General features: G+C 45.3%; 1 protein-coding gene across 1 annotated transcript in view; it reads left to right on the forward strand.

Annotated features, from left to right (window-relative positions):
* The window catches only part of LOC147453744 (gamma aminobutyrate transaminase 1, mitochondrial-like), a 90,000-nt gene that overhangs the window by 41,829 nt on the left and 33,561 nt on the right, over positions 1-14,610 (forward strand). The window contains exons 2-4 of the mRNA XM_086515841.1: positions 8,411-8,495; positions 8,632-8,704; positions 8,827-8,924. Of these exons, the coding sequence (XP_086371967.1) occupies positions 8,868-8,924 (57 nt within the window). The 5' untranslated portion in view covers positions 8,411-8,495; positions 8,632-8,704; positions 8,827-8,867. The remainder of the gene's footprint in view (positions 1-8,410; positions 8,496-8,631; positions 8,705-8,826; positions 8,925-14,610) is intronic.

Genomic DNA, 14,610 nt, shown 5'->3' on the forward strand with positions numbered 1-14,610 from the left:
CCCTTGTAATCTATAAATAACTGGGTAGGCTACTCACAACTTAGAGCATCTGGACGCAGAGTCCGAGTGTGAGCGCCTGCCCGCACTCTTGTACTTTAAACTGAGATTAATACAAAAAGAAATACCGAAAGGGGCGCCAAGTCTTTTGGGCCAATATCTCTAGGCACGGAACTCCGCCCGGGCCAGTGTCGAATAAAATTGTGAACTATGAACTGTTTTGAAGTGGTTATTTGGTGTCGCGGTAGATTCTTGACTTGGAGTGTCCAAGTTTGTTACAGTGGTATCAGAGCACAGCCGATTTCTCCTCTACGGGAAATCTGATCCCTAAATTTTTTTATGGCTTCAGGCAAGGATCAATCAACTCTCTCTGCATCCGGAGATGCGGGAAGGGATCACAACGAAGATTTCGGCAAGGAGTATGGCCCGCCTCGGCCTACTCAGGCGGAGCATCGAGAGATGGAGCGTCAACGATTGATCGGCGACGCAACAAAGGTGATGCTTAATTTTGCCAAGGACCCGAAAATGGCAAAATATATGAGCAAGACCTCTTTGAACGAGGTGCACGTGCAGTGGCAAAAAACCACACCACCACCCCCAAAACCCACTCTCAAGAAACCCCCTGCTCCCAAGAAGTATACAGAGAAGGAATTGGAAGAGGTGGTTGATGCACGAATTGCTCAGCTTTTTGACACGCAAAACAAAGCGGAAAAGCATGGAAAAAAGCAGAAGAAAGGCACTGACTTCCCGGGCTATTTGGGTCGTCAGTTGATATTTAAAAAAGCAAAGAAACAGAAGAAGCGTGTTCGATTTGAAGGAGTACCCAATTCTTCTTCTTCTGATAGTTCTTCTAGCTCGTCTGACTCGAGCAAAGAAGACTGAAAAGGCAAAAAGCGAAGCAAAAAGCAACGCTTCGGAAAGGGCAAGAAAAAGGCAAAGAAGTCTAAATCTCGCCTTGTGAGAGACAGTTCTACTGAGGACTCATCTACAGACAGTTCGGACTCTGAATGACAGCAATTTTTATGCAAAGAAGAAGAATTTTTACAAAGCCAACCAGTATGACTTTCAGGAAGACAAAAGCAAGAAAGTCCGAGAGTTTTAAGGAAGGTGGACAGTCAATTAAATTTGACACGTTTTCGGGATATAGAGATGCTTCGAAGGCTTTGTCTTTTGTACAGCAGTTTGACATCGCTTTCGCGGGAGGACGTTACTCAGAGCACTCTAAGATTCGGAGAGCTGCCTCTTACTTTAAGGGGAATGCTCGAACTTGGTGGTCCACGCTTCTTTTAAACAAGATTGCGCCAGTTAAATGGCTAAAATTCAAGAGGCTTTTTGTTTCTTCTTGGTTGACTCGAGAGTATGAACGTGAATATGAACTGCTTGGAACCATCTTCAAATGACCAAGAAGGATACAGTGGACGCTTATTGCGAGAGAGTATGGGGCTCTTTTCTACCCGCCTCTTCATTCAAGAAGATCTCGTTCAAGGAACAAACTGAGCGGTTTACCTTGGGTCTACCTACAGAGATCCGAGATCACTGCTTGGAACAAAAGTCAGCTTCTATTCAGGAGTTGATGAGTCATGCGAAAGGGGGTTTTGCCATTCACTCTGGCAATCTGACCTACCCCACCAATGAGATCATGACACAAAGAGCCGAACAGACTTCGACAAATGAAAGTAGAAAGAGGAAGAGAAACCTAGAAAAGCAGGATGCACGACCCAAGCTTACTCCTCAAGAGCGGGCTCGCTTCATCAAGGAAGGGAAGTGCTTTGGATGCGGGGAAACTGGACATATATCTTTGCAAAGTGCCCTAAAAATGCACAGAAAGAACAGAACGACAAGGACGACGAAAGGCCTGAGAGTTCGAGAGCAGCTGAGGAACGTGGAAGAAAAGCAAGATGAAAACATGACTGGTTCTAGATTGCGTGGGTACCGATCCCAGCACGTTGGACGAGAGTACAGAACTTTGCCAAGCTTGGGGCAAAGTGAGAGACCAAGAAGCCCTGATCTTCTTTGATGGAGGAGCCAAGGTCAACTTCATTTCACCGGAATTGGCGGCGCGGCTCGAGATTACTCCCGATCGGATGGGACCACTTGCAAAGGCAGTTCTAGCGGCACTCGGCAGGGACGTAGCTATTACACCTGTCATTAGCAAACTTCGTTTGCATTGTCAGGGGTATTTGGGCATGAGGACTTTTACATAATACCTTTGGAAGGTTGTGATGTTCTCTTGGGAATTCCCTGGTACCACAAGAACAACGCCGTGGTCGACTATCGGGTGAGGAAAGCGACATTGACTACAGAGAAGGGCAGAACCATTGTACTAGACATTAAACTTAAGGGCGAGTATGTCCCTATTGTATCGGCTTCGGACATTTCAAAGTTAATGAAATCAAGTCTGTTTGTTTACTCGATCTTTATGAAAGAGTTAAGTGATGAGGAAAGGACAAATGTGTTTGAACTTGATAAAGAACGCCAAGATTTTCTCCACTCTCATGCCGGTTGCTTCTCAGAGGGCCTGGCAGGTGAGTTACCACCTCCTCATCTTGAGGATCATACCATTGATCTAATACCTGGAAGCACACCACCGAACCGGCCACCTTACCGTTTGAGCCGAGGATAGAACGAAGAGATTATGAACCACGTGAAAGACCTCTTGGAAAAGGGTCTTGTCCAGCCTAGTACTTCACCGTATTGCTCTCCAGTATTGCTGGTTTTGAAGAAAGACGGATCTTGGAGAATGTGCATCAATTATAGAGCTCTCAACAAAATCACCCTCAAGAACAGATTTCCGATTCCTAGGATCAGTGATATACTCGACAGATTACAGGGATCCTCGTGTTTTAGCAGGATTAATCTGAAGAGTGGATATCATCAGATTCGAATCGCGCCGGGAGACATCTACAAGACAGTCCTTGGGACGACTTTTGGATTATTTGAGTTTTTGGTGATGCCTTTTGGCTTAACCAATGCTCCTGCTACATTTAACCTTATGATGGATAGGGATTTTTGAGAGTACGGGCTATTTGTTGGCACTTTCTTTGACGATATCATTGTTTTCTCCAAGAATGAGGCAGAACATAGAGATCATCTGCTTCAGGTCTTTCAAACATTACGAGATCACAAGTTAGTGATTAATGCAAAGAAAAGTGAATTTTTCCTACCAAAGATACACTTTTTGGGACACATTGTGTCAGCAGAAGTAGGAGTGCAGATGGATCTGGCCAAGATAGAGACTATCCGTGATTGGCCCGATTTGAAGAATGTCCATGAAGTTAGAAGCTTCTTGGGATTGTGTTCGTACTACAGGTGGTTCATTTGAAAGTTTGCAGAGGCTGCTTCCCCTTTGCATATCTTGACACAGAAAGGAGTCCCTTTCTCGTGGGGACCCACAGAGGTGACTGCCTTTCAGACATTGAAAGAGAAATTGACTACGGGAACAGGTTTGACTTTGCGGGACTTGTAGAAGTCATTTGAAGTATATTGTGATGCTTGTGGTCGTAGTCTGGGTGCGGTCTTAATGCAAGAAGGCCATGTCATTGCTTACAAGAGCCGATTGTTCTCACGGCCGGAATTGACAGCACAGATTTATGAGAAAGAGCTTTTGGCGGTTATCCATGCTCTTACTCAGTGTCGGCACTACCTACTCGGAGCGGATTTTACTGTCTTTACAGACCATCAAAGTTTACGCTACTACTTGTCACAGAAGCAGCTATCGAAAAAACAGATCCGGTGGGCGAACATCTTGTCACGGTTTCACTTCCAGATTGTCCATGTTTAGGGACAGAAGAATTTGGTGGCAGATGCTTTGTCTCGGAAGCTGTTGGTTCTAGCTATTTCCGCTATACATCATAGGAGCTTCGAGGATATGGTCGATCAGTATGCCACGGATACATATTTTGCAGACATTTTCACACGGATACGGGATGGGGAGACAATAGCGGGATATTCCATTTGGGATGGCTACTTGATGAGGAAAACCATGGTGTGCGTTACACAGCCGTTGAGGGAAAAGGTTATGACTGAATGCCACTATCCGCCTTTTACGGGTCGCCGCGGCTTTGCTACCACCATGAAAGGGGTAGAGAGATACTTCTTTTGGCCGAGACTCATGAAGGATGTGACGAGTTTGTGCGCAGGTGCTTGGTATGTCAGAAGGTCAAGTTTGACGGGCATAAAGCACAGGGATTGTTACAGCCTTTGCCCATACCCACCCGCCCCTGGGAAAGTATTGCACAGGATTTCATTTTTTATCTCCTGAGAACACAAGAGTGGTCGTGATGGTATCTGGACTGTTATTGACAGATTTAGCAAGCAGGCTCATTTCATTCCAGTAAAGAAAACAGTCAAGACGGATCACTTGGCGCAACTGTTTGTGGCCCAGATTTTCAAATTACATGGCATGCCGGAGACGATTGTCTCCGACAAGGGCAATTTGGGAGAACATTGGCATGCGGTTGCAGTTCTCGTCATCTTTCCACCCGCAGACTGACGGGCAATCTGAGATTGCCAATTCAGTGGTTTTAGATTTATTTAAGTCTTATATCTCGGATCAGAAGACTCAATGGGAAAAGTACCTACCTTTGGTGGAATTTGCCTACAACAACACGATACACTCTTCGACGGGGAAGGCGCCACTTGAGATTGTTGAAGGGGCTACGAAGGTTCCACCCTTCCTAAGCACGAAAGATAAGATTTTTGAAGTGGATGAATACACGCGCGACTTAGATACGGCTTTTGTCAAAGTCCGCTAGGCTTTGCTGAAATCTCAAGAACGACAGAAAAAGGCAAGGGATCGCCATCGTCACGATTTGAAATTGAAGGAGGATGATTGGGTGCTCTTACGTTTTGAGAAGGCACGCCTGAGAAAGAAAAAGGAAAAGGAGAGGCTTTTTCCAAAGCTTAGTATGCAATACTACGGACCTTTCGAGATCTCTAAAAAGATAAATGATGTCTCCTTCCGACTGAAACTGCCTGACACTTGGAGGATTCACAATGCATTTCATGTGAGTCTCTTGAAACCTTTTAAAGGTGATGTGCCTGCTGATGGGGAGCCCGATGAGCAACCCGAAGTGGAGGAAAACGAGGTGATCCTTGTTCCTGAACAGATTTTGGCACATAAGGACACAAAGAATAAGGGTAAAGTACGAAGGTGGTTCTTGGTTAAGTTCAAGAACTATCCTGCATTGGATGCAAAGTGGATGGAGGAGGAGGACCTAGCAGATACTCCTCAGATTGTGGAACTTTACCTTGAAGCTTTTGGTTTAGCATAGTCTATTCTAAATGAAACCCAGAATTCAGCTTGGCCGCAGATCTGGTGCAGTGTGATGCACAAGAGGGGAGTTACTCCGTTCCTTTGTCGACAGATGCCTTGATTTTTAGAATACTAGAGTCACTGATGTCTCTTTGAGCTTCAGGGATACTGAGAGCTGACAGTACTCTACTGTATGACTTTATGAAATGGAATTCCGGAATATGAAACTGATTTGTTCTTGACTTGTTTTTTAGTGCAGGAACTGATAGAAGAAATGACTGCAGCATTTTGGTCTAAATGATCTCGAATAGACATGGTTGCAATAGGGGTTGGTCAATCAGGCATCTATGAGGTCCCGATTGGATCTAGATGCGATTGCTAACTACATTGCCGATAAATCATGGTTTAAGATCCGAATGAATGTTGAAATGTGATGTCTAGTGATGTCCTGTGATGTCGTGTGATGTGACTGTCTATTGGTACACGTGCTAGATGTGTGTTCCTAGCGCGTAGGTACTAACAGTGAATGTCTGCTAAGACGGTTTATGGCTTCTGTCTGTTTTGCAGGCGTAATCGAGGGCGATTGCAATGCTTTCAAGGGAGGGGGGTATGTCACAAATTGTGACGTGGCTGGGAAACCCTAACCCTAATTGCAGGAAATCCTAACCCTAATTGCTGACGTGGCAGGGTTGACACATGGTAGCTGTACGGACCCCCCGTGATTTGCGGCGGATTTTTCGGAAAGCAACTTTTGCGGCAGTTTTTGGGCATTGCTTTTCCCCACGGAATTGTGAGAGAGAGAAAGCTCTTTGTTGCTTTTTCTACACAATTGAGAAAAAGAAAGCTTTAATAATAAAAGATGCTTTTTATGGCAAGCCTATGATTAGGGCAGTTTTATGGGAAGCTTTTTGAGGCTTTTGATTTCAGCTTTTGGGCTCTGCTTTTAGCACCCCTTGTAATTTATAAATAAGTGGGTAGGCTACTCACAACACAGAGCATCTGGACGTAGAGTCTGAGTGTGAGCGCCTGCCCACACTCTTGTACTTTGAACTCAGATTAATACAAAAAGAAATACCGAAAGGGGCGCCAGTCTTTGGGGCCAATATCTCTAGGCACGGAACTCAGCCAGGCCAGTGTCAAATAAAATTGTGAACTGTGAACTGTTTTGAAGTGGTTATTTAGTGCTGTCGCGGTAGATTCTTGACTTGGAGTGTCCAAGTTTGTTACAAAGTTCCATCCTCATCTGCACTCTGGACGTTGAGAAAGTATGGCTCGAAACCTCTGTTGCAGTCTCCGTCGATACTGTATAGCTCCTCTCCTCAATTGTGGTCGTCTAGATCTCCCTAGCTCCAATGCTCGGTCTATGCGAGTGCCAGTAGTGGTAGTATGAGAGAGAGAGAGAGAGAGAGAGAGAGAGAGAGAGAGAGAGAGAGAGAGAGAGAGATGAAATGAAATGCTATATTAACGTCTTTAAAAGGCCAAAATGACCTATGAGACCAAACTATTGCAAAATTGTGAATCTGATACCATGTCTGGGTACAAAAAGACTAGAACAAAAATACTATTACTACTAGATTCATCCTCATCTGCACTCTGGATGTCGAGAGAGTATGGCTCAAATCCTCTGATGTAGTCTCCGTCAATGTTGTGTAGCCCCTCTCCTCAATCATGGCCATCTGGATTTCCGTAGCTCCAATGCTCGGTCAATGAGAGTGCTGGTAGTGGTCGAATGAGTTTGGGCCGAGCTCTGCAGTGATGGCTACTCCTCTTGCTGTCCCATATCTAGTGAAAAGAAATCTGTAATCCATCTCTGGGACAGTCTCTCTCTAGCTCTCCCCAATAAAGTGTCTATATATCTGTGTAACTCAAGTACATATAGCCCAAGGCATCTCTGATCCTCATAACTCATGACCCTAGAGAAAGGACCAAAACCTTCTCTGAACTTACAATTGGCTAAATCAGCCCTTTAAATAGAGATATGTACGTGTGTGCATGCGCACCCTTTAACATAGCACAAGTGCCAAGTATGTGCACTTTCTTCTTCTAACTGAGCCTCTATTGGGCTGTTTTAGACAAGTGGCCAGTTCTTCAGCAGCAGGTAGGAGTGTGACTGGCTGCATGTAGGAGAGTGTGTGTGTGGTCGCCTTGGCTGAAAATGGATGCTTTTGAGTCGCCAGCACCTGCTATGCATGAACTGCCCCTCGCTAGGGTCGCCAAGACTTGCCATGCTTGAACTGCAAACCTCTCATGCAAGGACTGCCCCTTGCTAGGGTCGTTTGGTACTTGCCATGCTTGCCATGCTTGAACTGCAAACCTCTCATGCAAGGACTGCCCCTTGCTAGGGTCGTTTGGTACTTGCCATGCTTGCCATGCTTGAACTGCAAACCTCCCGCTTCTTACAAGGGTCGCCTGGTATTTTCCATGCTTGAATTGCAACCCCCCATGCAAGGACTCTAGTTGTTTTGCATTGACTTGCATGGATTGTTATCTACCATGCATGGGCTCTACTTGACTTGCTGCATGGACTCCCACTTGTCATGCATGGACTCCTATGTACCATGAATGGACTCCAATTAACTTGGACAGACCATCCGAGTGTCCCCCTGCCTTGCATGCTCTGCTACTTGCTAGGCGCCAGTAGTCTTTCCCCTTTCTCTGCATTCTTTTGCAAGTCTTGAGGGTCGCCTTGCATGCTTTGCTAGTCCCTTCTCCTAGGCGCCGTGCACAATTCAAGCACCTAAAGCTTCACAAGAAACAGTATCTCCTGCAGCTTCTCAAGCGGTTCCTGCACAAGCAGCAAGCATATCAGGCATTCAACACTCTCAGGAATTCAGCTCGTATATGGCTATGGGCCAAATCAGTGACAGTTGCAGATCATCCCTGCAATGGCCAAAATCTGTGACATGTTTGCTGGTCTTGTTATCAGTATCTCTAGTGGTGTTTAGTATAATTTGAATGCTGGCCCGGATAAGGAAGCTGATTAGTATTGGAAGTTATTTACCATGTACTAAATTATGCCTATCTACATATTATAGCTTACTTTGAACATGATATTCGTGCATTTATATCAATACAATAATTGACCTTGCAAGATTATGCTTACACTAATGTCAGGTCAGTGTGATGGGAGTTTCCTTCACAGTTTTTTCTGTGCTTCAGGCATACAGAATCTCCAATGATGTCTCCTTTTACAACTGGGTAACAGGTGGTTGATGTCCATCCCTTGGTAATTGAAAAGGCAGAGGTATGAAGAGGTTTTCTTCAGATTTCATACACAGTTTCGGACCCTCCTTTTGTTATAAATCAATGCTCCTGCTCTTTCTTGTTGTTTCATTCTCAAAAGTTTTGTAATTTGTTGACTGTCTTGATGGACATATCAGGGGATTTATGTTTATGACAATCAAGGAAGAAAGTTTCTTGATGCATTGGCAGGACTTTGGTGCCTTGCATTAGGTAAGTCCTATAGGGTTGAAGATAATCTTACGAATTACAAATGGGTTTGCATATAATTTTTGTGTTTTCCGATTACAACTCTAGCGACTAATTGGAGCATGATCGGGTGGAACATTTGGTAGGTGGGAGTGAGGAGCGCCTTGTTGAAGCTGCTACACAACAAATGAAAACTCTTCCTTTTTACCACTCTTTCTGGAATCGGACAAATAAACCTGCTTTGGTTAGTCAAATTCCTCATAAACATACCACACCCCCCCCCCCCCCCCCCCAAATGGGATAGCATGGGATGCTTGGAAAGAACAAAAGTGACTAAGAAGCAAGTCGTATAAAATGTACTCTATTAAATTGTATGGAAATCTTGGTAAACACTCAGTCCTTGCTTCCTGTCACCAGTGTGTGACTACTATCTATCCTTTTTGTTGATTTCTTTCTTATTATCTATTTACTTTCACTTTTTGGAAACACCCCTCGGGAAATCTAACTGCCCTGCATTGCATAGCTAGTGTGGAACTGTCGAGAGGGAGTTTCAGGCCTGAGGGCAAGAGAGCACTAAGGTTGGACAAGGACTATGGTTAGCCAAGTGGGGTCATTGACTAGCCAAAGTGGAATCCTTTGCTACAGAGGCTACATTTCAGTTTTGGATGTGGCCGCAGTGTACAAAGAGGGTCGGATGACCTAGAAAGATACAATGGCAGCATCTCCTAAAATTTAGGGAACTGCTATTTTGGGACCTGAAAATGTCTTCGCGTCATTACGTGCAGTTTGACATGGGGATCATTTTGTTACTCTGTGGCCAAGTCAACAGAGGCTACAGGTGAGATATTTTTAGACCCGAGGGTCTAAAGCGGGAAAATGCACAAATGAGTGACACTTGGCACTTTGAGGCCAGTTTACTACTTATAGAGAAGGCAAAAACGTGATTTATAGTTGGGAGGCTCATTTTTGCAACTCTCTGTCACAGGTTAAGAGCTATGGAGTGCTTGCTTTCCCTCTTATGCACAGTGCGGTGCCAGGAGTGATGCCCTGCACGCTACGCACTGCCCTCTCTCTCCCCTTTGGCAGTATGTTATGCCCCTCTAGTGGGCTCTTCATTTGACCAATGTACAGTTGTGTGGGTTCATGCGCGATTGCCGAGGCAAGAGCCTCTTGCACAGGTACTGGATTAGCTAGCGGCTAATCCCCCCGCAGGTACAGGTGAATTCGGAGAGGTTTCACGCCAGAAATCTCGTCCGATTCAAAGGGCAAGTAGCCCTACAGGTGCGGGAGCTCGAGGACTTGCTAGGGATGCGACCGGCATGCGAAACGGAGCCCGAAACAGTGAATTACAGCCTGCTGTGTATTTTTGCAGGTTTAGGGTTTTGGCCCTAAACGGACCCTAATACCCCCAGGAGGTTCGGGGACGCAAGGGGACCGCTGTACAGGTGATCTGGCGCATTTTCAGGGCTGAAAACAGAGAATTCAGCGTGCTGCAGATTCTCGCCAGGTTTTGCAAAGTGCCCGTATGCGTCGGGAAAGTCGGTCAATGCGTGGGAATACTGACCGTGAAGGGTTCTAGTACAGTTATGCTGCCGAAATCAGGCTGGAACAGTGGAAATTCAGCCGAGTTTGTGCGGGGCAGCTTGTAGGAACCACAGCGTTTATTCCCTCTTTTGAACAATAAAGAAATACCGAAAGGGGCGCCTAAGTTAGGGGCCAATCTGGTGTCTGTCTACTCATACAGGTGCAATCTAGCAGCCTGTATCCCTCTCCCCTTTGTTGTGTCTTGAAAGTACAAGTAAAATAGACGACTAATAATGGGTGAAAGCTAAATCAAGGTTTAAAGTAAAGTCTACCGCCCTTTTTGGATTGAACAGGCCGGTTTCATGGTTCCATCGACGGGATTATATCACTTTTTCCCATAGAAGTGAGCCTTGGTCAGTTTTGGGCTTGAAGACACAGGGGATCATAGACCAGACACAGGGAATTGCAATTATGGCTGACAGACCAGATGATGTGACTGAAGAGGTTTCCTCTTCACAGGGTCAACAGACACATGAAGTAGGTGAGTCCTCAAGACCACCACAGACTGATGACGATATATTCAGGACCCAGTTGGCTACTGTTGTGGCTATGTTTACACAAGTAATGCAGAATCCGAGGTTTTTAGCCTTTCTGCAACCTCCTGTTCCGTCTCAGCAAGTTGGGTCACTGGATCATATTCAAAAGCCTGTTAAGGCTCGAGCACAGGTGATTCATACCGCACAGTCAATGGAAACACCTGTACACTTGACGGAGAACATGCAGTCTCCACAACGTATGCCTAAGGTGCAAGAACAGGTGGCTGAGATGCCAGTCTTTCAAGCTGTACCAATTCAGCCCGCCACCTTTCAACCGCCTATAACTGGTTCTCATGGGCAGGGAAGCAACTTACAGGCTATGCAACAAGTCTTCCCACCACCTTCAGTACACCCTGGCTATTTTGGAGGTGGATCGGTATTCCAAAGCATGGCTGGTCATGCACCTGGAAATCAGTTTTATACGCCAGGAACAGTGTTTGGGGGTGCTCAAACGATGATGCCTAACCCCATGTACAGTGTCATGGGTATGCAACCAGGGTTTCAAAGCACTCAGGGACAATTCGGGATGCCACACGCAAATTTTGGTATGGCTGGAATTACAAATCAGCAGCCAAATATGGCATTTCCAGGTCAAGTTAATAGCGGCCAAGGAACACAGATGAACCCTAATAGTGTTCCCATGTTTCAGTCACTTCCATATGACAATTTAACGCCGCTGGAGAGGCCAACTCCGTACAAAGAAGGTGGCAAAGGTGTGTCATTCACGACCTTTACAGGGTTTGATGACAGGAAGAAGGCTCTTTCATTCCTCCAGCAGTTTGATAAGGCCTATGCAGGGGGAAACTTTACAGAGGCTTCAAAGGTCCGCAAGGCAGCCACTTTCTTGACAGGGAATGCGGGACAATGGTGGACAACTTTATTGCTTCAAGGGCAAGCTCCGTCCACATGGATTTACTTCAAGCAGATTTTTGCAGCAGCATGGTTATCTGATGACTTTGAAGCAGATGTCATGACAGAATGGCATCAGCTTAATGCTGCCACTTGCAGAAATCTGGATGATTACAATCGGAAGTTTTGGAAAGCTCTACTTCCAGTAACTTCCTATAGGTTTGTGCCATTGACAGAACAGATTGAAAAATACTGTTGTGGCCTACCCAAAGGATTGAGAAAATACTGCACGAAGACAAAAGTCACTACTTTGACGCAGCTCATCGAGGTAGCAAACACTGGCAATGGTTTGCTCAAGGGAGAAGATTGTGAATTTAACACTGGCGTCAAGGCAGGATCAGGCAAGAAAAATTCAGCCAAGAAGCACGTTCCCAATGAGGCTCCTAAAGGGACTCAGGAGTCAGCCAACGCAGGGAAAGACAAAGCTACGGCTGAATCAGAAAAAGGACCAGCAAAGAAATGGAAAAGACGTTTTCCTCGCAAGTCAGAAGAGCAAAAGAAGGTCCTGAGGACAGAGAACAAATGCTTTATATGTGAGCAGCCTGGCCACATTGCTTACAACTGTCCTACAAAGAAAAGGCCAGCTGATTCTGAAGACAAGGAGGACAGGAAAGGAAAGAAGCCCATGGCTGGTCTAGTGCCAGATATGGTGGGCGACAAGCCAAATTCAGATGCAAGTGAGCTTTGCAGAGCATGGGGAAAGGTTAGGGATCAAACAGTGCTTATCTTCTTTGATCCAGGTGCCAAAGCCAACTTTATTTCCCCAGAATTGGCTTCAAAGTTGGGAATCAGACCTGAAGAGATGGGGTATACAGCAGAGGCAGGTTTGGCATGTCCTGGCCATACAGAGGCTGTGACACCCATCATTGGAAAGTTGCGTCTACATATCCAGTCCTATGTAGATGCTGAAGAATTTTACATCATGCCACTGGACGGATGTGATGTGTTGTTAGGTATTCCTTGGTTGTTTCGTGTACAGGGAATCATGGATGCCTACAACAAAAAGATCACTGTACAGAGCAGGGGAAAGACTCACATTCTGGATGTAAAGCTTAAAGGGGAGTCTATTCCTACTGTATCAGCTTCTGCTATTACTTCTGTAATGAAAAAGCATCTTTCTGCGTACTTGGTTTTTGCACGTGAAGTGTCAGATTGTGATGAATCAAATTTATCTGTGCTAGATAAAGAAAGGTCAATGTTTTTACAACAGTATAGTGACTGTTTTTCCGATTCATTACCGTCTCAATTACCGCCAGAGAGACCCGAGGACCATGCGATAGATTTGGTGCCAGGCTGTAGCCCACCAAATAAGCCTCCGTACAGGGTTAGTGCGGCTCAGCAGAAAGAGATAATGAGCCAAGTACAGGAGTTGTTAGAAAAGGGGCTGATTCAGCCCAGTTCATCTCCATTCTGTTCTCCAGTGTTGTTGGTGCAGAAAAAGGATGGCTCATGGCGTATGTGCATCGACTACCGTGCACTGAACAAGAATACCATCAAGAATAGGTTCCCTATACCTAGAATTGATGATATTATGGACAAATTAGAAGGAGCAGCTATGTTTAGCAGGATAGATCTAAAGAGTGGGTATCATCAGATCCGCATTAGATCAGAGGATGTGCACAAGACTGCTTTTAGAACGACGTTTGGCCTTTACGAATTTTTAGTGATGCCCTTTGGTCTCACAAATGCTCCTGCTACGTTCAATAGGATGATGGACAGAATTTTCCGTCCACACCAGCAGTTTGTTGGTACGTTCTTTGATGACATGATAGTCTATTCAAAGAATGAAGAGGAGCATAGGCATCACTTGGCCATTGTGTTCAAAGAGCTACGCAGTCATAGGTTGCTCATCAATGCAAAGAAAAGTGAGTTTTTTCTGGAAGAGATTCACTTTCTGGGACACATTGTCTCAAAGGACGGTGTCAGAATGGATCCTGCAAAAGTCGAAGCGATCAAGTCATGGCCAAATTTGAAGACGGTGCATGATGTCCGAAGCTTTTTGGGACTATGCTCCTATTACAGAAGGTTTATCCGAAATTTCGCTGAGATTGCTTCACCTTTACATGCTCTTCAAAAGAAGGCAGTCACCTTTAGATGGACACAAAAAGAGATTTCAGCTTTTAATCTCTTAAAGGAAAAGATGACTTCAGATCCAGTCATTGTGTTGCCAGATCTTAGGAAGTCATTTGTGGTCCAGTGTGACGCCTGCGGTAGTAGCATTGGTGCTGTGCTAATGCAAGATGGCAGGGTAGTAGCCTATGAGAGCAGAATTTTGCAAGGGCCAGAGATGACCATGCAAGTCTATGAGAAAGAGTTACTGGCTGTGATTCATGCGCTCTTAAGTTGGAAACACTACCTGCTAGGTGCAGACTTTGTTGTCCAAACGGATCATCAGACCTTGCGATACTTCTTGACACAGACAAAGTTATCTGAGAAGCATATGCGATGGGCAAATATCTTGTCCATGTTCCATTTTCAGATTGTGCATGTGGAAGGCAAGAAGAACGTTGTGGCTGATGCCTTGTCAAGGAAGCCACAAATTTCAGCTGTGTCGATTCCTTATCATCATGAACTTGATGATATGAGAGAACAGTATGCAAATGATGAAGATTTTGCAAGGGTCTTCGAGCAGCTAATGGATGGACAACGTCATGAACACTATCTTCTCAAAGACGGGTTCATGATGATGCATGGCAGATTGTGTGTCACAAAGCCATTGCGATGCAAAGTTATGGAAGAGAGTCATGTCCCACCGTATGCAGGGCATCGTGGTATCGATGCTACAGTTAAAGCGGTAGAGACATTCTTCTATTGGCCTACATTGAGAAGGGATGTGGATGCCTTTGTGCGAGAATGCCTAATATGCCAAAAGGTCAAGTTTGACAGGCAAAAGGCACCAGG

The sequence above is a fragment of the Adiantum capillus-veneris genome, chromosome 7 (assembly GCF_014529385.1).
Source record: "Adiantum capillus-veneris isolate H3 chromosome 7, ASM1452938v2, whole genome shotgun sequence".
NCBI classification, from domain to species: domain Eukaryota; kingdom Viridiplantae; phylum Streptophyta; class Polypodiopsida; order Polypodiales; family Pteridaceae; genus Adiantum; species Adiantum capillus-veneris.